General features: G+C 52.3%; 1 protein-coding gene across 1 annotated transcript in view; it reads left to right on the plus strand.

The window, feature by feature from the left end:
* The window catches only part of PLXNA1 (plexin A1), a 119,617-nt gene that overhangs the window by 35,106 nt on the left and 59,577 nt on the right, over positions 1-24,934 (plus strand). Inside the window, 5 exon segments of the mRNA XM_017820636.1 lie at positions 15,477-15,617; positions 17,764-17,864; positions 18,324-18,447; positions 20,579-20,732; positions 21,426-21,525. Coding sequence (XP_017676125.1) covers positions 15,477-15,617; positions 17,764-17,864; positions 18,324-18,447; positions 20,579-20,732; positions 21,426-21,525 — 620 coding nt within the window.

A 24,934-nucleotide genomic window follows, 5' to 3' on the forward strand; every position in this document is an offset into this window, starting at 1 on the left:
CAGGCAGGCTCCCTGCAAGCTGCAGTGCCCCCTTAGACCCTCTCCTAAGAGAAGCACGGTTGTTTTTTGGAGAGGTGGGAGATGGGTTGCAGGCATCATCTTGCTCCTGGGCGCTGGGATTGTGTGCTTTTGCATTACCCCAAGCACTCAGTCCCAGATGGGGACACTGCAAACCTGCCACTTTCGCTTTGGGCTTTGTCCTTCGTGGTATTGAGCAGAAGGAGAACAGGAATGTGTCAGGATGGATTGAAATAAAAAAACTACCCTGACTTTTCTCACTCCTGTTGCGTGCATTGGTCCCATGGCTGCCGTTTCCATGGCAAAGCAGCGGGCCCATAACCCAGCCCGCCCCGTGCTCCTCGTAGTTTGGAGGAGCAAAAATCCTCGGAGACGACAAGAATAATTTAACGAGCCATTAACAAGAGTGGGGGAAAACACCGGAGGAGCTGGATCAGGGTCGAGGTGGGGGCGCAGGGAGGCAGGGCTGGCTTTTGGCAGGGAGCGGGTCACGTTGGCAGCCTGCTCGCCTCGCCTTCGATGTGTTGTGAAGTTTTGGAGGTTGCTTGAAAAGTGTCTGGGGAGCGGTGGCGAGCCAAGCGGGCCGCGGGCCAGCTCGCAGCTAAACATGTTGTTGTGTAAAATTGCAGTCAATTAATTTAAGACCTGCCAATTTCAACTGCAAAGCGCTAGGAGGTTCTGTCAAGTTTTCAATGGGATAAAAAGGGGGAAGGGGGGGATTAGTTTTCAGCACTTGGAAGGGCAAATAATGATCCTCTGCCCAAGCCTGCAAAACACCTCCTCCTCTCTGCTTCTTTTGCTGGTGGTAAACTCAGCTGCCAGTGGTGTTAAAAGTCCTTCTGGTGTGTGGTGTCAGGGATGAGATGGCTTAAAGATGACACCCAGAGCCTGATGAGGTGCTGATGACCATTTAAGGGCTTGGGGAGGCACTGGCTGTGGGGGGATGACCCACTCCCCTTTGCCTTTGCAATACTCTTCCATAGCCCTGTGGTGAGCATCCCCTTTCTGGCATCCCCAAGGTGGTCTTCCCCAAACTTATCCAGTCTTACAAGACTGCAGATCCTTGGCATGTTGGGCAGTGCACTGACTGTCTGAAATAGCAGGGGAGCTGGAAAATGCTCAGGGCAGACCCAAGAGATACCCTGTTGTCCCCTGCTTGCAGCCCTAGTGGTCAGAGCTGTCACTCATGATGAGTTGCATAGGCTGGGACTCACCATGCAAAAAGACAACCTGCCCTGGAGAGCTGACAGCCAAGTGGGACACAGTGCCTGAACCCCAAAAAGGCTTGTCCCTCCTTTTTATGGTGGCAGTGACGTGGTACTGCTCTGCACAGAGCCCCTCTTGGCACCCCTGGTAAGGGGACTCTGACTGGAAACTGGGCTGGTGTTTCGCTCTGGTTACGGCAACCTTCATTGGAAATGTGTTTCCTGGGTTCTGGAGAGCATGTGTTTGTATGTGCATCTGCAAGCTGTCTTTTTCTTGGCTTTTTTTTTCCTTTCCTTTTCTTGTTATTTTTTTCTTGTTTTACAGCTTAGTGAAACTTCTGAGAAAGTGCAGCTCTGCTGTGAGTAAGAGTCATGAGACTGGTGGGGCGAGTCGGCTTCAGCTGTTCCCCTTGGGCTGCTGAGGGCTGAGCTCCTTCTTGGGGCTGCTTGAGCTGGACACTTGTGCCTCTCTGGCCATGCCTCAGCTTCTCCCTCTCCTTAACCCAGCTTGCTTTTCCATCTCTAAAAACACTGTAGCCTAGATTTACATGCGTCTGTGAGTGTGTGTGTGTGTGTGTGTGTGTGTGTGTGTCCTTTCCGTGGTCTCATCTCTGGGCTTTTGCTGTCACCTCTACCATCACGGCTCTGTGTCCTCAGGACACCCTCTCCAACCACTGTTGCTTTCTATTTTGTCACCAAAGGGTGCAAATCTGCGTCTCCCAGATTCCTGGGGCTCTGAATCAGCCATGTATCCCGCCACGTCCAGGGGTTTGTGCTTATGTGTGCAAGGGCTTTGCTCAGCGCTCGTGTGTGTGTGATGGAGCTGCTGCATGTCCCTGCAGGGCTGCAGACTGGCTGCTCCTTGTTGCTGGCAGGAGAAGGGATTTGGAGGCAGGTCCCTCTAGAGCCAGGCTCTGCCGCGTAGGCACTGCTGTCTGCGGACTTCCCCAGAATATATTAAGCGTAATTTCCTCCTGCTTTGCAGGAAGCTTGTTAATATTTCACTGGGGCATGGGGGCAGCCTGCAAAGCCCGCGCTTCAAAGGAGGGCAGCTTTCAGCAGCTCTGGGGTTAGCTTTTGGTGTTTCCAGCTCCTGCTATAACTCGTTCTGTGGTTTCGAAAATAGGTAAAAAAAAATAGCAACCACCCAGCAGTGGAAAAAGCCCAGGCAAAGCCCACCTTTGCATGTTCCTGCCTTGCTGAGCTGGGTTGTGGCTCTACTGTCTGCTCCACTCTACTCTTCCTGCACTGACATTTGGGGAAAAAATTGTAAATTCGCTATAGTTAAGGGAAAAGGACTGTCTGGATGCTTTGTGAGCCTACTTGGGTTTGAAATGGCTGGAAGGGGCGCAGTGCAGCCTGGCTGTGCCCTACTGCTGACAGCATGGCACTTAGGCAGGGCTTGCAGGTGGGCTGAGAAGGGTTTCCCTTCCCAGAGAGGAGCTTTTTGGGAATGACTTTTGGGGAATTACTTTTGCCTGGTCCTGGACTCCACAAATCGGAGCAGGATTGGCCCTCCAGGAGCAATAACAGAAGAATTACTGCATTGCATGGGCGTCTTTATGTGTTTTTTAAACTGTGCCTCCTAATTATAAATAATGGCTGCGATATGAGATATGATTATGATGGATGGTGATTCTGTATTCCGTGTGCATTAGCAGCTTTAACCTTGCCGGGGTAATTATGTCTCATTTCAAATTCTGATACTATTTATTTGAGGTAGGGGACTGGGAATTTAATTTTTACTGCTTTGTCTTTTAGTATTATTATTATTTGAAAAGGATACCTTTGCAAAATTGTTTTTTAATCATTCCCTCCAGTTGGCAGCACCAGTTCATTAATATTTTCAGTGCCCATGTGGGGCTGTTTTGCAAATGTTTGTAAAGGTAGATGTTTTGGGGGAATGTGAAGCTGAGGGCTGATGTATAGGAGAGGAGCTTTTCCTTCAAGATGCTGGTGTGCACCCTGCTGGCTTCAGTCTTTGCAAGGCAGTTACCTTTGGCCTTTGGCACTGGATGCTGCTGCTGCTGCTGACCCATGTGCCTCTGCCATCCTGGACTCCCTCCTTGCATGAGGTGTCTGGAGGTTCAGGAAGGGCTGAACCATTGTCTTGCCCACCCCTCTCACTGTCTTTGATGGCACATTTAATTAAAAACCACATCAACCCGAAGACTGTGCACGTGGTCCTTAATCAGTTTGAAGTCTCTGTGAGAATAAAGTAATTATACTACTCGTTTGGTTACAGTAATTAAAACTTTAATTAACGTCATTTCCCACCCCTTGGCCTCCCTTTACAGATACTCAGGCATGTGATGGGTGCCTGCCAGGGTTGCATTTCAGGATAAAGCTCCTTATCCAGGGACTGTGTGCCTGTCCCATCTCTGCTCCCTCCAGCACTGGGCCAGTGACCCTTGCCCAGCATTCTCCAGGCTGCTCAATGCCATGTGGGAGCAGCTCCTTGGCTACGGTGCTGGCAAGTCCTGGTGGGTAGCAGCTCCACTTGAGATCCCCTGGAAGCAGTGGGAATGGTGGGAAGGGTGGTAGGTGTTCCTTAAAGATCTTCTGAGAACTTGGTTTTGAATGTGGCATGTGGTTTGGTCTTAGCAAGAGCTGGGCTTTCAGAGAGCAGCCCTGCATTCCCAGGAGTAATTCATTAAGGAGTTAGCTGGGATTTTAATTTTCCATTGCATGGACCTGCAAGAGCTGAGATCATAAGGATTTATTGCTGAGTGCTATCACACCTGGAAAGCTCAGGGTAGGGTCCAGCACCCCTGTGCCCTAGTTTATACCCCTGGGTGAGCCCTGCCATCAGTGATGGGCTCAGTGTTGGCCAGTGGGACCCTGTGCTCCCTGACAGCTTTCAGCAGGGATTGCTGCTTGCAGAAGGGATTGCTGCCTGCAGAAGCGGGGCAGGGAGTTCTGCACCGGTGCCAAAGGAAATCCATGCTGTGTAAAACCTGAGCTCTTAAATATCTTGAGCAGCATCCTTAGGGAAAGCAATCTCTGTATTTAAATCTTCTCAATCTCTCCTTCGAAATTGCTCCAGTGTGCAGACTGAAAAGCTTAATTTCCATCCTGGTTTTGAACAGAGAACCCACTGCAGAGAAGTGATTTTCTTCACTCTGAGTTCTGCATGGGGGGGAGTCATGGCTCCATAGCTTTCTGCTGGCTTTGTGAAGACATGGAGGAGGCTATAGTGTAACCAGGGATGTGGCTTTCCAGGTTGGAAATGGTGTAGGAGGGCCAGGTTTAGGGTGTGGGAATGAAACCTTAAAATATGAATGAAAGGTAAGAACAGGGAATTTAGCAAGCACATCAAGAGCTCAAGGCGGAGTGAGTGAGAGGGCCTGAGTCAATTGAAAGCAAAATATTTGCAGGCACTCTGGTGTGCTCAGCGCGAAGCCAAGCTCAGCTGGCTGTTATTGTAGGTATCACTGGCCATGGAATGTTGGAGGATTTCTTCTCTAATCTTGAAAGTGCTTGTGTTTAGAGCAAGGACTGTTTAATGAGGAAAGGTGGAACGTGGACTTTTGATCATGGCTCATTGATAGTGGAGCTGTTGATCTAAAGAAGTAAAAAAAAAAAAAAAAGGAAAGGAAAGAAAGGTGTGACCGTAACTTTCTACCTTCTCCTGATGTTATGGGTTACATTCCTATGAAGTACATCGTGTGATGTATGATCTTGTCATTGAATCTGTAAGAAATTCTGGCTGCCCGGTCCTGCTGACTGTTGGGTGTTATTATTTAATGTCACTGTGCCCTGCATATTTAGACCCTGCTCATTTATTGCTTATCAGCTTCTCCTGGGCAGTCTGGTGTGATTTGACCATGGAGACAAAACACTAGAAGAGCCCAGAGCTGCAGTAACAAGAGGCCTGATTGGTAGGAAGGGATTAAAGCTGGTGCCAAACAGGTGAAGCCGAATCCCTTTTGTGCAGTCAGTGTTGTCCTTCTCCCTGGGTGGAGGTGAACAGGCAGTGAATTTCATTCCTGTTATACCCCTCTTGCTGCAATATGTTGCTGCAGCAAATGGCTTTTGGTTCTCATGCTGTGGAAATAGTACCTGGTGCACTTATGTGGCTGGAGCTGAACAAGTGGGGAGCTGCTGAGGTGGGGATGCAGAAGGCATTGGATTCTGATGGATGGGTAAATTCAGGCACAAGCCATGATGCCCTGCACAGGCAGCCACCCTGAAACAGGGGCTTGACTGGTGCTGAATCTGAGTGTGGGGCTGCTGGGGTGGACACTGGGGTGGGAGGGGACCTGATCAGGGAGAGTACCCTGAAACAGTTTCCCCCTTGGGGTATGTCCCTCCACAGCCCTCCTCTGTGTTGGCTTTTCCTGCCACTGGCTCCTCTGTTTGCAAGACCGACAGCCCCTGCCTAGTCCTCAGGCAGCTCCTCTCTCACTGCTGTGTTGTTTAGGGACCAGGAAGGAAACAGCTATTTTCCTGGAGCCGAGAGGGGAGGAAGGATCCAGCTGATCTCCAGCTGTGCTGCAGCCCTGGGAGCTCACACTTCCTCCCTGCTGTGTCCCTGGTGACGCCCTGATACCTCCTCCCTGCCTTTTTCCCATGTACCAGGAGGGTCCCTATCACTGCTGGCAGGCAGCAAGGCTTTGAGCCCCTGGCCATGGCTCCATGTCCCCAGTAGCCAGAAGTGTGAGGGTGGTGGGACAAGCCTTTGGCATTCACGTTGGGGTTATTTTGGTCTGGTTGCATGGGCAAGAATCTTAGTGAGGCTCAGGAAAGAGGATTTATGCTTCCCTGTAGAGCTGAGCAACATCATTAAGAGGTAAATAAGTGATGCTTGGGATTTGCAGAAGAAATATCAACTTCCAAGCTGTGGAGAGGCTAGGGATGGCAGCTCTGGGTCTGCACTGATTGCTGGATGGGGTGATGGGTTGTGTGTCAGGGGAACCAGTAGCCAAGGGTTCAGGCTGGTCCCTGTGGGACAGAAGGATGTGATCTCCTTGGTGGAGCCAGTGCCTTGGCAGTGGAGAATATGGCTTTTGTCTGGAAAACTCAGTATTGAGTTCTTCAGGTGAGAGCTGCCTTCCCAGGGCCTTCTCTGCTTTAGATATTAACTCGCCCCAGGCTGGTCACGTGCAGTCTGAGTCCTGTGGGAGCCGAGAGAGTGACACATTACCCTGGCTTCATTCATGCCATTCATGCCTGGGGCCTGCTGGGACACTTGGGATGCCTACAGTAATTAATGAACGAGGGAAAAAATAATCTGGTATTTCTGTGATGTGCTTTGCCCTTCATTGCTATCACCCAGGGCGTTATTTTTACATAAAGAGGAACGGTGGGATGCAGTGAGAAGATCCCCATTGCATTTTGCTCTGTTTTTTCTGCCCTTACGTTCCATTTTGCAAGGCTAAAATTCCTTGCCTGTCCATTACAGGGCTCTCCTACCTCCACAGCTCTGTCCTTTCTTCTCAAGGCTTGAGAAAAACAGCGGGACCCTCTTGCCTGCATGTGTTCCTCTCCCTCAAGTGGGACATTTCTGTGGTGGGATGGGGTGCTGGGATTTCACTGGACATTTGTGCTGGAATGGGCGCAGTCAGGTGCAGGCTCTGTGCTGCTGAAGGAGTAGTTTTGAGGGGCTCTGTCGCTCCCACCCCAAGGAACTGATGTCCTGGCAGTTCCTGTGCTGCTCCCAGGGACACCCTGGAACTCCAGTCAGTTCTCTTTAGCCTTGGAGGTAAAGTCCTTCCGTTGCATGCAGAGTGTGCAGCGTCAGTGGCTCTGTGCACGCTTTGTGCAGAGGTTAAGTTGCATCACTGTTGCTTGGCTGACAGTCAGCAAAGACCAAGGACTGCCACCCTGCCGGGCCATGGCATCACATGGAGGGGTTCCTGGGGTCCCCTGTCCTCTGCCTGCCCTCCTCTGTGCCACTCAGCAGCTGCCAGCACCTCCCGCCCGGTCCCCGCAGCCCCCGGGCAGCGGCTGCCCATTGATTTGCTTGTCGGGTCCCCCTCTGACCGCCTCAGCCCTGAGCGATGCTGATTGGGAAATAATTGCAATAATAATAGAGATATTTTGCTCCTGAGTGACTAGACGATATGAACTGGGCTCTGAGCCAAGAGGGTTTTGAAGGGCAAAGCTGAGAAATCAATGGCTCGAGACTGCTGGAGCAGCCGTGGGGCTGGGGGCTGGGGGGGCTGGGACCTGGGGCTTTACTGGGAGAGAAGTGGGGCAAATGCCTTAACCCATCCCACCTCGTGTGGCTCCCAGGGAGTAGGGTGACTTTAATTCCTCCCACCACTTTGTTATATCCATCAGTTCCTTCTGCACCTGTGTTTGACTCCGTCAAAGGTGCTCCTCCTATGCAGTACCCTGGCACTCGCTCCCTCTTTCCAGCAGTTCACTTTTGGTACAAAAGAATGGAAAGGATTTTTCTGACAGCATCTTAATTCTGTCAGAATTGCTGGAACAGGGTATTGGGCTGTACTTCCTGTCCTGCTGATGGAGCAATGGTGGCAGACCTAGTGAGGAGAGATTTTGGGAAGGTTTGTAGACGGTGGGTGAGGAGCTGGTCAGTCCTGTGCTGTGCCATGCTGTGCTGTGTGGGCTGGTGCTGGTTTGGCTGGCTCTGCTGAGCCCACTTGGCTTAGGGGAGCATCACTCCCCTAAGTGTGGGTGGCTGAACAAGAGGAAAAGATGGAAATGAGTTTAAATGAAAGAAAAAGGTGGTTGAGGAGTTTTGGGGAAGGTGGTGCTGCTTTTGGGGGCCTGCTGGGCAGGGTTACCCCACTGCCTCCCTCTCTCTTTTTCTTTTCCTAAGGCAAACCCCAGCACCTTTACCCAATTCCCACCCCACCTGCCTGGAAAGATGCAGTGAGTGCATTTGTCCTCAGCCCACGTGGCCAAGCTCAGGATACTGCCTGGGGATGGCACACCAGCAGTAATGTGTGCTTTGAAACCGGCTGTCAACCAGTGTCATGTCTGCCAGGGTTGGCTGGCATTTGTTGCTGTTAAGAGCATTGATTTAAATTAAGTATCTCCTTGTTTTTTGCTTTATTATACCAAAATGATTAAAGTCCCAATATTCTCTGACTCAGGGCGATATCGGGCCCAGGACAAAAGCCTTGCTTGTATTTGTCTTTACCAAGTGAATGGGTTTCACTGAATGCAAACGGGGCAGCTCACCTTGCTCATTGGCAGGTTAGTGATGAGGCAGGAGCATCCCAACCCTGTGTGAGGGGCCAGTCAAACCTTCTCCTGCTGGGAGAGGAGGGCAGGAGGACAGGACCTGGCTCTGCTGGGTTTGAGCAGCCAGCAGCTGCCTGCCTGTCTGGTAGGAGGCATGTGTCTGATCCTGGTACATTCCTGCACAGGCAGCTGGTGGGGTGGCAGAGAGAGTGGCCAGCCAGCCAGCTGGGGGGAACAGGGGTGCTGGCTGCCAGCCTGCCCTGCATAGCTGGGATATTTCTGTGGGGCCCATCCTGTTGCCAGTTCCAGGAGAGAGTCCTTGCGAGATGCATCCCCAAAGCCCTGCTACCAGCTGCCTGTACCCTTCCTCTGGGTGCCTGGCTCCTGCCCTGTGGCACAGAGCAGTTGTAGGGTGAGCCCTGGTAAAGCGTGGGGCAGGCAATCCCAGTGATGATTTCCTTGTTATCTGAGCAAAACTGGAGGTGAATCCTTATCCCCCTGGACATTGAAGTTTGGTAACGATACAGTGGGAAGGAGCAGGAGCCACTGCCTTCTCCTGCCTGCTCTTGACCCCTGGCATACCAGTGCCCTCCTCTCCAACAGTACCCAGCTCCCTGTCCCTACCAGCTGTGCCCACTGGACAGATGATGCTATGGCCCCACAGCTGCTCCTGGCCCTGCCTGTTGCTGCACCTTCCTCGGTGTGGGGGAAAAGAGGAGTGTGTGTCCCCCCAGAGCAGCTGACCCAGGAATTTCATTTAAACCCTTTGCCTTCTTTGGAAACTGGAGAGAGACGTGTGGGTGGCAGCTGCTGGTCCTGGGGGGATGGCTAGCAGGGGAAGGCACGTGGAGGGACAGCTGGTGTCCCTATCCCTACACTGCTTGGGGTGAGCCCAGGCTGTGTGCCAGGAGGGGCTGTGCAGGCTGACACTTTAGAGGAGTCACTTTCCCCACCAGCCCCCCTGGCTGGACACAGGTGATACCTTTTCCAGCTGTAGGCTTGTCAGTGTGGTGCTGTGTGACACTTCGTGGCAGCTGTCACCTCTGCCCTGGGCCCTCTGTTGCCTCTTGGAGGTGGCCCCATGGTTTGAGGGGTGAGCTCTGCCAGGACCTGCTCTTTTTCTGGTTACATTTGCCCTATGCCTTTTGGGTGGATGGTGCCAAAATCAAAGCAGAATGTTGGGGGCATTAGCATGGCCCCACTCTTATGGAGAGGGGATGCACACTCACTGATTTGGGTGTGGGAGCCTGGGACTTCAGTGGTGCCTCAGCCGTGAGCAGCAGTGGCATGGGGAGGGGAAGGTTTCAGTTCTGGGGCTGGACTCTGCCCTCTACCCATGTCAAAGCTTTTTCCTCCTCCCAACTCAGGGATGTGCTGTGGAGCTGGACAAAGGTGGGACAGGGACCTCGTTCCAGCATCGTCTCCTCGCAGCCTTGTCTTGTCCCTACCTGCTCAATCTCTGTCTCCAGTGGACATCCCTGGGGCTGGGGAACTCTCTGCTTTCCCCAGTGTGTGTTGAGAGGGAAGAGGGGAGGCTTTGAAATGCACTCCCGTAAATAAACCTTTCTTTCACGCTGCCCGTCGGCACCGTGCGAGCCCCGTGGAACTGGAAAGGGTCCCCGTGAAAAGGCTGCCGAGTGTGTTTCAGGCAGATAAGTCCCTGCCTTTGAAGTGTGGCAGGCGGGCAAAAGCGCCCTCCTCTTGTAGCTGCTGCCAGCCGCTGCGAATTAATCACAGCCCTGCACAGATAAGAGTACAAAGCCTGGCTGAGCACTTCTCCTGCCCAGAGGAGGGGTCTGCGGGGGACCGCCTGGGACTCAGGATGGGGGCTTGAGAGCCTGGAGGTGAGGAGATGTTACACGGGGGTGGGAGAGCCTGTGGCTGCGAGGCAGTGAAGAGCCCCCTCTTCCTGGTGGTGGGCTTAGGAGGTGTCCCCTGTGGTGAGATGGGGTCTCTTGAGGACCTTCTCTATGTGCCTCCAAGCACGTGGTTTTGGTCCTGCAGGGAGCCAGTGGCCCACCCCAGCAACTCCCAGACCCCAGCCAGACGTCTGCTGGCACATGTGAATCCAAAAGCAGCCTTGGCATGTCTGCAGCTGCCTTCCCTCTCCGGCTGTGTGCTTTCTCCCTCTCCACCTGGTGTCCCTGGCCAAGGGTGAGCTGTAAAGCCCTGTCATCCACTGCCGTCCTCCTCTGGACCTGCTGCCAGTGCTGGGTGGCTGCCAGGTCATGGCTGCTGCCTGTCTTTCCAAAAATGGGCCCTGGGGAGATGTTCCTCTCCGCCTTGTGCCCGTTGCTGGTGGCCATAAGGATGTTGGGAGGTTTGCCCCATGGCAGTTTGGACAGTGGTTGTGGCAGTAGGGAGGTGCCTCCTTACCTGGACAAGCCTCAAGGGTGTCTTTCCCAGGGGAGAAGCATCCTGCAGTGGAAGGAGCTATTTTTTTTTTAGCGAGGCGAGTGCTCTCTTCCTCCTAAACCTTGTATGGGATGGCAACTCCTTTCTCCAGCCCAGACAAGACCATGCCCAGGAACCTTCTCCATATCTCCTGGTAGAGGACTTTGCATCTGCCCAGCTGGGGCGTGCTGTGCACGGTCACTCGTTACATCAGAGTCCCTGGGAGCTGGGGTGTTGCAGCCCATCCTTTCCCTCATCATTCCTTTGCCAGGGTTCTCAGCTTATGGGGGTCCAGGTCCTAAACCTTCCCTCTTCAGCTGTGCTGGGTGCTCACCCTGTGGGGTGGGCTCCCTGCTTGGGCAAGGAAGGTGTGCACGTGGGTTTCTGGCAGAGCAGCCCCTGGGCTTGCTTTGAGATGAATCACCCGAGTAGGGAGTTTATGATTTCATGCCTCTGGTCTTCTCAACGTACTTGCCAAGGCAGCAGCCCCACAAGTCGACCCTCACTCCTACTCCTCTGCCCTGGTTCAGCCCTGGGATCCAGCTGCCCCCTGGGGCTCCTGCAGCTCCTGGCAGGAGGCAGTGCTGCCAAGCTGGTGCCTGAAGCCAGCCTGAGGCAGGCAGGAGCGAGGGCAGGAATCCTGAGCGAGAAATTAGTGTGAGTAATTATTAGTATTGGGTAATTATATCAGCGTCAGGATGAGGAGAAAGGTTAATATGTTTATTTATTTATTTATTTATGGTAAATGTCTTTTCCCCCGAGTGGGAAGGCAGGCAGGGTGGGCAGGAAGGAGTGTATTTCCGAGGGGGGCTGCTCTGATTAAATTGCATCCTCTCCCCCTTCCCCTGCCCCCAGCTACCCTGTGGCTGCAGGGAAGGGGAGGAAAGTGGTCCCTCACAGTGTCTGTAGGAGATGGGAGGCACCTTGTGCATCCCTTTGCTGCTCTGCCATGTTGTAATCCAAGCAGCCCATCCTCTTCCTGCCAGCCAGGATGGGTAAATTCATGTTGGGCTGATCCCACTGAAAAGGCCCTGACACTTGGGTTCCCACCTCTTGTCTGCATGGCATGGGTACTGTGGGCAGTTAGGTCCTGCTTGGCGTGGGATAATGCTGGGGTCTGTCTGCTGTAGATGGAGTGGCATTCCTCAGGAGCCAGGATTGGGACCAGCACCATTTAACATCTTTGTTGGTGACATGGACAGTGGGATTGAGTGCACCCTCAGCAAGTTTGTGGATGACCTCGAGCTGTGTGTCGTGGTTGATATGCTGGAGGGAAGGAATGCCATCCAGAGGGACCTTGACAGGCCTGAGAGGGGGCCTGCGTGAACCTCATGAAATTCAACAAGGCCCAAGTGCAAGGTCCTGCACCTGGGTCAGAGCAATCCCAAGCACAAACATAGGCTGGGCAGAGAATGGATCTAGAGCAGCCCTGCCAGAGAAGGGCTTGGGGGTGTTGGTTGACAAGATGTCAGTGTGCACTCAGCCCAGAAAGCCAGCCATGTCCTGGGCTGCATCAAAAGCAGAGTGGCCAGCAGATCCAGGCAGGGGATTCTGCCCCTCTGCTTTTGTAAGAGACCCAACCTGCAGTGCTGTGTCCAGCTCTTGGGCCCCCAACATAAGAAGTGATGGAGTGCGTGTTGGAGTGAGTCCAGAGGAGGCTGTGAAGATGCTCAGAGGGCTGGAGCACCTCTGCTATAGAGACAGGCTGAGAGAGTTGGGGTTTTTCACCCAGGAGAAGAGAAAGCTCTGGGGAAATCTTAGAGTACCTTCGCGTCCCTAGAGGGGCTCCAAGAGAGCCAGAGAGGAACTTTTGACAAGGGCATGGAGTGATAGAACAAGGGGTGATGGCTTTAAACTGAAAGAGGGCAAATTTAGATTAGGTATTAGGAAGAAATTCTTCACTATGGAAGTGGTGAGTCACTGGCACAGGTTGCTCAAGGGAACTGTGGGGATGCCCCATCCCTGGGAATATTCAAGGCCAGGTTGGATGGGGCTTGGAGCAATCTGGTATAGTGGAATCAGGTAATTGGAACATGGGGGTTGGAACTAGATGATCTTTAAGCTTCCTTCCACCCAAACTATTCTATGATTTCATCATGCTATGGAGGAGCATCAGGATGTGTTTCCTGACCATGAGCTAACTCAGAATCTCCTTCTGTGCCCTGCACTTTGGCAAACCAGAAAACAACTTGATTACCAGGTCTTCCAAATTTCATTTTCCTGAATCCCAAACTCACCTACAGAGTATCCTTAGCAGGGGGAGAGGTGCTAGAGAGAAGGGTTCTTGTGTGTGCACGGCCCCCCCCCAGAGCATCCTGACGTGTGTCAGGCTGGGCTTCAGCCCCATTTGACTACTGAGAGTATTTTTAGGTTCTTCCTGGAGCCTCAAATTAACTGGAAGTGCTTCATGTCTGTTGTTTTTTTAATACATCTCTTTCTCTTTCCCAGCACTGCGCAGTGCAATAATGTAATGGGGAAATTACCCCGCTAGTTAAAAATTACTGCCAGTGCGACATCCAGCCATAGATCTATTTTAGAACCAGGGTAAAACTCTATCGATTATTCTGTGCCGCAACTGCGGCCCATAAAAGGATTGGAAAGGTGTGTTTGTCACATTGCCATAGCGAGGTGGGGAGATGCTGCCTTGCTGGGGAGGGGGGGATATTCCCTGTTACCCTCCCCTGGAGAGCTGGCTTGGACAGGACTTTGTAGGGGACAAGCTGAGAGTTGGGAGGGGAGCAACCTATGAGGAGATGTGGGGAGGCAGGGTTGGGCTCTGGGGGTGATGCTGGGTACTGCTGAGCAGGGGACACTGCAGGGCAGGTGTGCCACATGGCCCTGTACTACAGGTGTCAGCAGCTTGACCTCCTCTGATGTTTGGAGTAGGAACAAACATGGACCTGGGCAACAAGATACCCCTGCACAAAGGGCAGACAGAGGCTTTAGGGGCCTCTGGATTCCCGAGTATACAATGGTACCAAGTGTGGGGGTGATGGGCAGCAGAGTCTGTGCAGGGGTGGTAGCAAAGGATGCTGTGAAGTCGGGTGAGTACTAGGACCATTCTGGGTTGTGGTAAAGGCTCTTCAGTCCTGTGCAGGGATGTACAGGGGGTTTTTGGCTGTGCTGTGGGCTCCCAAGAATTAGCCTGGCCCTGCAAGCCCGGTCACCACATCCCTGGGGAGAGGGCGGCCCCTTTGCTCACTGCTATGCGGGACTCATCTCTCTCTGGTTGCTCAGGGGTCTCTTTCTTAATTAAATACATTTGTTTTGTAAAACTGCCTAAAAATAATCCGGGGCTGGTGCATGCAGGAGGCTGGCAGTGAATCAAAGGCGCCGCTCTAATTAAACGGGCCGGTTTGTTTGTGAGCCGCATACATTTCCATGCTAATCAGCTGCACACCGGGATCCTGCTTTCCCGACCCGTATCCTCCTGATTGGGAACTGTGCAAATGCTGGCAGCAATTTATTGCAGAAGAGGGACGAGGTGGCTGGGATGCTGGAGTGGCTGCTGCGGGGGTGCAAGGCTGTACTGGGCCGTGGGAGTGGGTGCAATGACCAGGGCAGGGCTGTGGGATACACTTGGGGGGTTCTTCAAAGCAATGGATATGCCCCTCTGCTGTGGGAGGATCCTGAGTCCTGCAGATGGAGGTGCTGGACCAGGTCCCTGTGTCTGCCAGCAGCAGCACGTAGCTGATCTTGGGCAGAGTTTGCGCTGTCTCTCTGGGCACGATGCTTCACTGCCTGCTACTGGGCTTTTTGCAGAATGTGCTGCTGGCATGATTCCCATCCCATCCCATCCCATCCCATAGGAGCAGACCAGACCCCCTGAACCTGGCACTGCCTCCCTTGAGGCTGCCCTGTGCCAGGGGACAGCCCTAATCTGGGGGTATCACAATCGATGGCATGAGCAGGAAGTATCTGTGGCTTGCAGGGGTGGCAATCAGGTTATGTCAAGTAGCAGAGCTGAATGCAGAGCACACACCCCTGTGTGGTGTGTGCCTCCAGCCCCGTGGTGCCTCCTGATGTGGTTATCGCTGGTACAGCCAGGAACTGGTGTACTTAGGAAGAGCTTTAACGTAATTGTGAGCCATAAGGGGATTAAATCCTTCGCTGTGTTCCTGCTCAGGGAACAAAGGCTCTTTCTGAACCTCTATTGACCCCAAACTTCCTTGAGACCCTCTTGACTTCCCCGGTCACGAGCCCAAGTGTTTTCCCTGATGGATGGGGAGATGCAAGCCCTGCCTGCGTGCGCTGCAGCGTCCTGCCTCTGATGTGCAAGCTGCTTTTGGCACTGCTGTGGCAAAATGAGGTTTGATGCTTTGCTGCAAGCTGGGGGCTCATCTGCTCCATGCTGCAAGTTGGAGGGGCTTTGGGGCTGAGCAGCAGTGGGGGAGCAGGGCAGCATGTATAAGGGTGCAGTGTGAGAACCAGGGACTGTGGCCTCGCTCCCTGGAGGGAGATGAATGCCATCAGAATGAATGTGATGCAAATGCACCAGACAAATGCAGTAAAGGGAAGAAGACATTGCAGTTTGCTCTTCTGGAAAGGGTTGGGACGTTTGCAGAACGGCAGGGGCATGGCATGGCCACGCTGGTGTGGAACGGCAGGCAGCATCCCTAGTGGGGCACGTTCCATATCCCACATCCCGGGTGGGGGCTGAGGTGCCTGTGGGATCATGCTCACCCCTCCGTGCTCTTCCCACAGATCCTGGTGGACTTGCCAGCTGAGAGGAAGCACCAAGCTCTGCAGTACGAGAATGTTGTGGCCCATGAGGGCAGCTCCATCCTGCGAGACCTGGTGCTGAGCCCTGACCGCCAGCACATCTACGCCATGACTGAGAAACAGGTAAGAGCCCCCTCTGCTCTCCTGACTTAGCAGCTCACACTGCAGCTCCAGGCTGCAGTCCTGTGTGCTGGGAAGCCTTTTGGGCAGCTCCCTGATGGGGTCTATCCTTTACTTCCTGGGAATGGGGATGCCTAGAGACCCTGGGACAGCTCCTTCCTGCTCCTGTCTGCAGGGACTGGGGATCCCAGGGACAGCTCCTCCCTGCTCCTCTCTGCAAAAACAGTCCCAAGGCATTAATTGTTAGCAGCAGCTGCTTGAAATTCCCACGGTCCCTGGGGACAAGGGTTTCCTGACCCTTCCCTTTCTGCAAGGCCATAAACCTCCTCCCTGTTCTGGCCATCCCCTCCTGAGCAAGAGTTTTATAGGCTAGCAGGAGATCCTTGCTCTGAACGACCTTTTCTCCTCTGGAGCAGTTGCTTTTGCATGACAGGGCAGAGGGGACATGGGCTGGTGCAAACCCAGACCCCTGGTGTGCACCCCTTGGTCCCTGCCTCTGCTTGTGCTGAGCCAACTGGAGGTACAGACCTAATCTGGATCTGGTGCTGCCATCCTGGGAGCACGATCTGGGCTCATGATAGGAAGTTTTGGTTGTCTTTGTGGGCATTTGCTTGATTCACGACCTGTGGGAGAGCTGCTGGTGTGAGTTCATCTGTTGGTGGGATGCATTGGAGGGGGTGATGCAGGTTCATGCCACTATGGTGGCACCATGTGGTGCCAATGGGTGCCTGGTGGGGTGACACAAGGTGGCTGTGCTGGGACATGGTGTGCCTGTGCCTTGCAGCACCTCAGCTCCTCTGCCTAACCAGAGGTGTGTGCAGAGTGGGACTGCCAGGAGAGCTCGGAGTATAACAGCCTCCTGGCTGCTAGCCTGGGGGCTTGGGAGGGGGAAGGATGCTGGAGCAGGGACATGGGTTTGTCTAGACAGCCCTGTGGGGACAGCAGAGCCCTTTCCTCATTCGTCCCAGTGCCTATCTCTGGTTTCTGCTCTGCTGCTGGAAGCATGTGGCTTTCCAGATGAGGCAGAAACTGCATTTTGGCTCCTCCATGCCACTGTCCTGGGCTGTGTTTCCATCGCTGGTTGTGTGTCTGTCCCAGGGATGACTCAGCTAAGCCAGCCCTCTGCGGGGGAGATGGTGGAGAAGTGGATGCCGAGGGGGCAGTTATTCTGACCTAGACTGGGGGTCTTGACCTGGACTGGGAATCTCCCCCAGTTGCTCCCCAACCACAGTTGCTGGGAGCTGGCACTTGTCTGTGTAGGGTCTGCCTGAAAGGGACCCGCTGCCAATGCCCTTGTCACCACTTGCCTGAAGGAATGCCAGGGACAAACAAAAGGGAACACTACAGATATCCTCATCTGTATGCACCCCAGGGGGACTGGCTGGTCGGCTATCTCAGTCCTGTAGACATCCCGCTGAGCCTGTGTCCTGCTGGGCTGTGAGGAGGGAGAACACCCCAGGTTTAGCCTTCAGGAGAGAAGTTTGCAAATTTTAATTAACGAGTGAGTCCTGCCCCGTGGGAGCAGTGGGGAAACTGAGGCACGAGTGTGGTGAGCACGGGCAGCTGCTCGGTGCTGCCGGCTCCTCGCAGCAGGCGAACAGGCAGCTCCCTGCACCCCCTCCCTGTCACCCCTCTTCTCCTCCCCTCTCCTTAATAAAGCCCACTCTCTTCCCTACTACGCTTGGTGTTATCAGAGTGCTGGTGGAAAGTAATTAAATGAACAGTTGTAACAGAGCTCGAAGGGCTTGGAGAATGAGGGGATTTTAATCAAATCTGGAGGAGCAATTAATAAAGAACTGGTAACCCTTTCGGAGTAGGGCTGCAGCAGCCGTGGGGTGCCCGGCCAGCACTGGGAGCCGGTGTGGGGCTGAGCCTGCACAGCCCACTCCCAAACCCTGCAAAGATGCAACGATGAAAGGAGCTTGGTTGGGGTAAAAGCATCTCTGGGGTGGATGTGTTGCCTACAAATGTGCTGCCTGGGCCTGGGAGAGGAGGGGGCGATGGTGAGGGGCTCAGCCTGCTTGCTGCTCCTGCCTCCTGCTAATGAGCCAGGGTGAGTCTATGCTGGGTCTGTCTATGGTATCAAGGTGTGGGCACAGCAGAGAAACACTCAGCCTGTCCCCCTTCACTCTGTGCCTGTCCCCTGCAGGTGACGCGTGTGCCGGTGGAGAGCTGTGAGCAGTATGAGAGCTGCGAGCTGTGCCTGGGCTCCCGGGACCCCCACTGTGGCTGGTGTGTCCTCCACAACATGTAAGTACCACATGATTGTCCCTGGGGCCACGCCAGCAACCTACAGTTGGTAAAATGTGTCCGTCCCCACTGATGGTCTCTTTGGGGACATCCCCCCCAAACTTGGTCCCCAAAATGTGGAGGGGTGGAGTGGTCCAAGGGGCCTGTCATCCCCTCCCACAGTGCCCAGGCTGTGCTTATGAGCATCCATGCATGGTGAAGCTGCTGACAGGGCCTACTAATCCTGCCTATGGGCTCCTGGGTTCGGCATCCTTGTGCCAGTAAGAAAAACTGAATATAAAACACCCCCAGAAGTCCCATGGGAGAGCAGAGCTCCTGTATGGGCCTTGGGCACCCAAGATCCCTACCTGGACATCATTTCTGTGTTGAACAGTCTGTGTGCTGTGGTGTCAGCCCAAAGCCATGCAGGACCCCCTGGGGGATTCTGCTCCTCACCGTTGTGCTTTCGTCCCCCTGCAGATGCTCACGCAAGGACCGGTGCGAACGGGCGGACGAGCCCCAGCGCTTCGCCTCCGACCTGCGGCAGTGCGTCCAGCTCACTGTGCAGCCCAAGAACATCTCGGTCACCATGTCAGAGGTCCCGGTAAGACACCTCTGCTCCCCTCAGATTCCCCCCCCCAGACACCTCCTGGCCCTCTGGAGGCATCGGCTGGGGAGACGACAATTAAAAAAATAAGTAATGACTATGTGACAAGCAGGGAGAAAGGGGAAGAGAGGTCTGAGACAAATAAAACATAGCGAAGTGCAGGGCATTGATGAGGGCTGGCCATTGGCTCTGTATTGATAGAGATAATAAACCAGTTGATGATTATTCAGAAAAGACACAACTGAGCAATAAATATTTCTGCATAATACAAGCACAACCATCAGAAATGCCATTCGTGGCCAGCGATCTGTCTAGTTCAATAGCCTGTCTCTGACCCTCGCCTGAGGTAGATATTTTGGGATGAGGCTTTGATGCACAACTTGCTGCTCTTTCCCTGTGCAGACAGAAAGGATGATGGACTTAGCTGAAGTATTTTCCAGGCCATTAGCACCATGAAGAGAACAAGAAACAGCATATACTAGCAATAAACTGCCAGGTCTGGGTATCCGGCACTCAGGAATCCTAAAAAAGTTGGCCAAGGAGTTCTATGGCCTGTGGATATTTGTAATAATATGACTTTGTAATAAATAATTGAATATTGAGAAAAGCCCCAGAAACATAAAAGGTGCTTATTTTTTTTCTCAGATGCTGAAAGGGCGAAATGGTCAGAGACTGTTTAGTTGGACTTTAGATTTAGAAAAACTAAAGAAAAAGAGCAGGTTCAGTATACACCTGAAAAAGATTTAAGGATGGGAATATAATTTATGCCAGTCAACGTGGTTTTATGTGTGACAAACCACATTTTGCTCTTTGATGAATTTATGACTTGAATTAGAAGAGGGACTGCAGGGATGTCATGTCTTTAGGCTCCTACAAGGCATTTGACTCGGTACAACACAACGTTCTGATTAAAAATTAGCATTATACAATATTGATAAAGCACGTGTTAAGTGGATTAAGAACTGGCTCCGTGACAGATCTCAAAAACTCCTCATCAGAGGGGAATTGTCACTGGATGGAAACAGTTTGGAAATCACTTCTGCAGGGGTAAATGTTCTTTGGTAATGTGGAGGTAAATGCGATATAGCTGCAGATGGGACCTTCTGGAATGATGGCACTGGAGGGTGGAACGAGTGAGAGTTCCTTCAGAGCGGTTGGGTTTGAGTGTGGCTGGTTTAGCAGAGAAGCTGGGGTTTGATATTGCCAAGTCTAAAGTTAAACATGGCTGAAGATGTCCTGGAAAGTGATGCCGGGGCTGAGCCCTTTCCAGATGTTCTGGAAAGCGGTGCTGGGGCTGAGCCCTCGCTGTGTGGCTCTCGGTGCTCCTTGGGTAGAGCCGGGGGCTGGGCAGCTACCCTGGGGTAGTTATCTCCCTGCTGATGGCAGGATGCTGCATGGAGGTCTGGGGTGGTTGACACAGGGATGCTGTGCTTGGGCTGGAGTCCAGCTTTCAACTGGAGAGACTGAAAACCTCCCGTAAACATCATGTAAATGAGTTAAAGGCTGGAGAAAATGCCTTGCAGTGAGAGACTTCCAGAGCTCAATCTGCTTAGCTTATCAAAAAGAAGATTAAGAGGTGACTTGATTACAGAGTATAAGTGCCTTTACAAGGAGCAAATATCAGGGACTAAAGGGCTTTTTAATCTATCAAGGAAAAGCATAACAAGAACTAATGGCTGGAAGCTGTGAAAAATTCAAATTAGAAATAAGGCAAGCGTTTTGTAAAGTGAGAACTGCTGACCCTGGGGATGACTTTGTGAAGGAAGAGGTGGATTCCTCCCCTCCTCGACTCTCCCAGAGTGGGTGCCTTTCTGTGAAACACACTTCAGCCTTGACACTGCTCTTGGTTTCTGTAGAGAGGTGAGGTGTAATGGCTTGTGGTATGGCAAGGGCCGAGGATGGAGGCTGTGAGTCATTCCATCTCTTAACCCATTTAAATCCATGCTCCTTTCTTGAGCAGGGAGATACATGGATGGGGCTGTCTTGCAAAAGCCCAGAGCAGGTTTCCCCGCCACGTGTGGTGGCAGAGTAGGGATTGCACCCCATGTCTTTTCTGTTTGCTGGACTTACACAAAGAGGAGGTTTTTTGCAAATTTTCTGTGTTGATGCTCTTACCACTCCTCCCCAGCTGGTCCTGCAGGCCTGGAACGTCCCAGACCTCTCGGCAGGAGTCAACTGTTCCTTTGAAGACTTCACTGAATCTGAGAGCCGCATTGAGGATGGGAAGATCTACTGCAGCTCTCCCTCTGCCAAGGACGTCATCCCCATCACCAGGGGCCGCGGTGAGCTTGTGCCCTGGGGTGGGAAAAAGCCTGAGACAAACCTTGTCCCATGTGTTGCCCCACAGGCAGATGTGGAAGAGCACAGTCCTCTGGTGACAGCAATCCCAGTCTTGAGATCTGGACCCGAGTTGGGTTCTCAGGGTGTAGGAGGGTGTAGGTGCTGCTTGTGGCTGGTCGTTGGTCTCCTCCAAGCCATGGACACAGCTACTTGGGCACAGCCTACGGCAGGGGAGTTGGAACTAGGTGATTCTTAAGGTCCCTTCTAATCCAAACCATTTTATGATTCTACTTGTTGACCACTCCTGGGCACCCTGACCCTATTTCCACCTGTGGACCATTCCTGGGCAGATGTGCTTGTAGGTGGCCATGGGCTCTGGGAAATTCTCCTGACCCCAGGACTGTTAAACCCCCCTTCAGTACCACCAGTACAACCCAAGGCACCAGTCTCCATGCCAGCAGGTTATGTTCAGCTGTAGGGGCTCAGAGCTGTACTTGGGCTCTCCTGGCCTGTTTGGTGTCTGAGTGGGGGTGGGTGAACACTCTCTTTTTATTGCCACACTTGGGGCATTTTGTTAGTTAACTGCATGGAGTGGGGATGCCCAGCTCTCTCCAGCACATCACAAGCCTTGAACTGAATGCTGGGCCGTGGAGTGTATCCTTTCTGATGCCTTTTTCTGCCTGCGTCTCTTAAAGGGGACAAGCGAGTGGTGAAGCTCTACCTGAAATCCAAGGAGACGGGGAAGAAATTTGCCTCTGTGGATTTTGTTTTCTACAACTGCAGCGTTCATCAATCGTAAGTGGCCTGGACTTTGTGGGAGGGCTCTGGGAACAGATTGTTGGGATGGTGTGAGACTGGGAGAGAGTTCTCAGCTTTCCAGGTGCTAATGTTGCAATAGGAAAGGGCAGTTGAGTACAGTGGTGTTTACAGTGAGAAACCTCCTCCTTTTGCCTGTGTAAACTGGGATGGTGACCAGAGCACCCACAGCTGTTTTGGGTGTGTGGGAACATGTAGCATCAGGGCAGAACCTCACATCAAAACAGGACTTTGGGTTTGGCAGGACTTTGGGTTTGGCAAAATTTTGGAAGAAAAAGGAAGTTTACTGCATTGCAGACTGTAGCAATCAATCCATGTGACTGAAAATGCCAAGTGTCTTGTTATTCCTGGAAACAGTTAATAGGAGGGACTTGGCAATGCAAAAAGAGAAGCCTGTATTTTCCTGCCACCGTACCTGCTTCCCAGGCTTGCTGGAGAGGGAGCTGGAAAGTTACAGCAACATGGGATGGAACATGCTGCATGTCCTGGGGCATTTACCCAAGAATTTCCTGACTGGAAGTAATTGTGAATTTTCTTTCTTGTCAGGCTGCTGTGAAATCTACTCCTGTAAGGGTTTTTAGACAGCTTGAGATATGCGTTTGATAAAATAGAGGAGGTGTGGATTATTGATGTACTCTCTAAGCAGGGTGTCTAAACTCTCAAACCTCAACTCCTGGTGAGGAATTGCCAACACTGTGCTTGAGCTGAGCTGTGGGACTGGAGTTGATGCTGGGGTGTGGTTGGGCAAAGAATTTGGAGCTCAAGAATGCAAGTGATTTCTTTACTCTGCCAGGAACCTCCCATGGATGGTGACACTCCAGCTGATCAGTAATTATAGATAAGCAAATGCCTTTTGGAAGTCTTTTTGCAAAGTGTTAAGTCTGGCTCAGGGACTCTGCTGGAGTTTGCTCCTCCAAAGCCTGTTTGCAGTTCCACCTTGATCAGGGAAAAGCAGGTGAGATGCAGGCGCCCTGGCTGGGCATCCGGAGTGAGCTCCGGGAGGGATGTGTCAGAGGAGGGCCCCTGCAAAGCTCCTGCATCACAGGGATTCTTGCCCTCCCGCTCTTTGCTCTTTGCTCCTGGGAGCCCTGTGCTGGTGAGGGAGGAGAGAGTTTGCAAACTTGACTTTCTGCCTCACCTTGACTCTGAGATGAGCTTTGTCTCCCTTCACGTCCTGTGGTTTCAATAACATTAGCTCAGCTTTGGCTCAGGCTGGCTGAATGTCATTATTTTGCAAATCAAAAACTAGATATGACTTTTATTTTTCTAAATGAAAGAAAGATGACTTTTAAGTACAAATGACATCAGATTTGGTCCAATCAGCGCTCCGGCGGGAAGAGGTGGAGAGGGAATTGGCATTTTATTTTATGTGCCTGACACAGAGGGGGAAAAAAACCCTATCCCCCCCCCAAACAAACCTACAACAAAGAGCCCTGACTGATTTATTACTGCGTTGATGTTTAATTTTGGATGCATTATTTAAAAAGGCTAATTATGGATGCATTAATATTTATGGGCTCCAGTTGGAGCTGATAGAAAAGTCCATGTTCTAGGCTGGTGAACATTATTATTATTTTTTTTTTATGTCAAGAGTTTTAGTTTGGAGGTAGTTTTAACTATGTGACCTGCAGTCGAATCATAGCCAAAGAGCATGACAATACCTCCTGGGATGATGCAATACTTTTAAATACCATTTGCAGACAGGCGTCTTTAATGGATCTCTCTGGAGTTAATAGCCTTTCAGATCCAGGTTTCATATTTTGTGGAGGAAAATCTATACGTCAGCCTGATAAATTCTGTATTAGGAACAATATGGTTTTCCATGAGGCTAATGTCTTTCCTGTGGAGATCTCTGATCACTGTGCATTACGTTTTCTTTTTGTATTTGGGTGGTTTTGCTTGGGTTGGAAGCCAGAGTTCTGCATGTCAAATCATTTCTCAGCTGAGGGTGAAATGTTTAGGCGAGATTTTTCAGATGGTTGTGGAGAGATGGGAGGATTATAAGGCAGCTCTTTGCTGATGTCAGCTGGGGTAGCTCCAGGGAAGCCAACGCAGCTCCACCGTGTGCGCTGGAGAGAGTCTGACCCTTCTTATTTTCAGCAGACATCTGGAAAGGCATCAGCAAAACGCGCTGCTGAAACCCTTTTGCAGGCTGTGGGGCTGGTCCTGCTGCTGTGTGAGCATCCTGGCTCTAGTTTCCCATCACCTTGCAAAACTGTTCTTCCCATGCATTTCCAAGGACTCCTTGAACCCACCTGGTCCAGGGAGGGGTTGCAGAAGGGAAAATGCTTCTGATCCCTTCTCCTGCAGTAAAGGAGGGTCCAGAGTGGTTTGTGCTGCCTGTATGTTTCGCTGTGATGATCTGGGCTGAGGGGGTGCCTTCCAGTTAGAGCTCCATAGCTGTCCTGTCTGCTATAGCAGGGCTAAATAGTGTCACCTGTGTGGGATTGTGCCCTTCACAGACTGGCACCACTGATTCATGGGGTACTTTGTGCAGGGTCTCTGGGAGCCCTGGTCTGAGACTTGTACCCTCTCTGGGGCTCCATTCCTTTCCAGCAGAGTCACCTTGGAAGCTTCTGGGCATCCCAACTTTGTGTACCACACCCCAGCAGACTCAGGGCTCCCGTGGGGCTCAGGCAGGTGTTACCAGGCAGTGGCATCTTTTGGGCATCTTGCTCCTAAAGGTTTGTGCATCCCTTTCTAAAGCAGGGGATGCTTCTGGCTGAGCTGTGGGAGATGAACTGAATGGGGGAGTAGAAACTAAGAGTTCAGTGCAGAGAAATGGGGCCCTTGCAAAGGGGGACATGGGAGGCTGAGGGTTGCTGCCAGCCCATGGCAGGAGAGCAGGGCTGCCCATGCAGGCTCCCCTGCATCTCCTGGAGACAGGCTCTGGTTCCTGCAGTGGAGGGCATGATGAAAAATGCCATGGCAGGGCCAATGATGAATTCCCAGGGGGGTTTCTGATGGGACACAGATCACGAGTAGGCATTTAAAGGCCACTCGGCACCTTTGATTGTCTTAATGAATCAGCCAGTCCAGCGCCTGCTCCGGGCAGATGTTGAGGTTGTCTTTGTCAGTGTTAAACTCCCTCTTCAAAGCATTTGTGGGGAAATGAGTTCCCTTTCAAGATAAGGATGTAACACCAGGCTCCCTGCCTGCCTCTGGCAGTGCCCGCTCTTGCTGGTGGGCTGGGTGAGCGGGGAATCCTCACTGAAAGCCAGTGAGCAATTCCAGGGAATACTAAGATGTATTTCTTCTCACTGTTTCCATGTTTCCTTGCTGGATTTCTTCTCTGGAAACTGTTTCATAAATCCTGTTGTGGTTTGGCTTTTCGGAGAGTGCGGCTGTGGGAAGGGAGCTGGCAAGTGGAGTTGGATGGGGAAGAAGA

The sequence above is a fragment of the Lepidothrix coronata genome, unplaced genomic scaffold, assembly GCF_001604755.1.
Source record: "Lepidothrix coronata isolate B3197 unplaced genomic scaffold, Lepidothrix_coronata-1.0 Scaffold84, whole genome shotgun sequence".
Taxonomy (NCBI): Eukaryota; Metazoa; Chordata; class Aves; order Passeriformes; family Pipridae; genus Lepidothrix; species Lepidothrix coronata.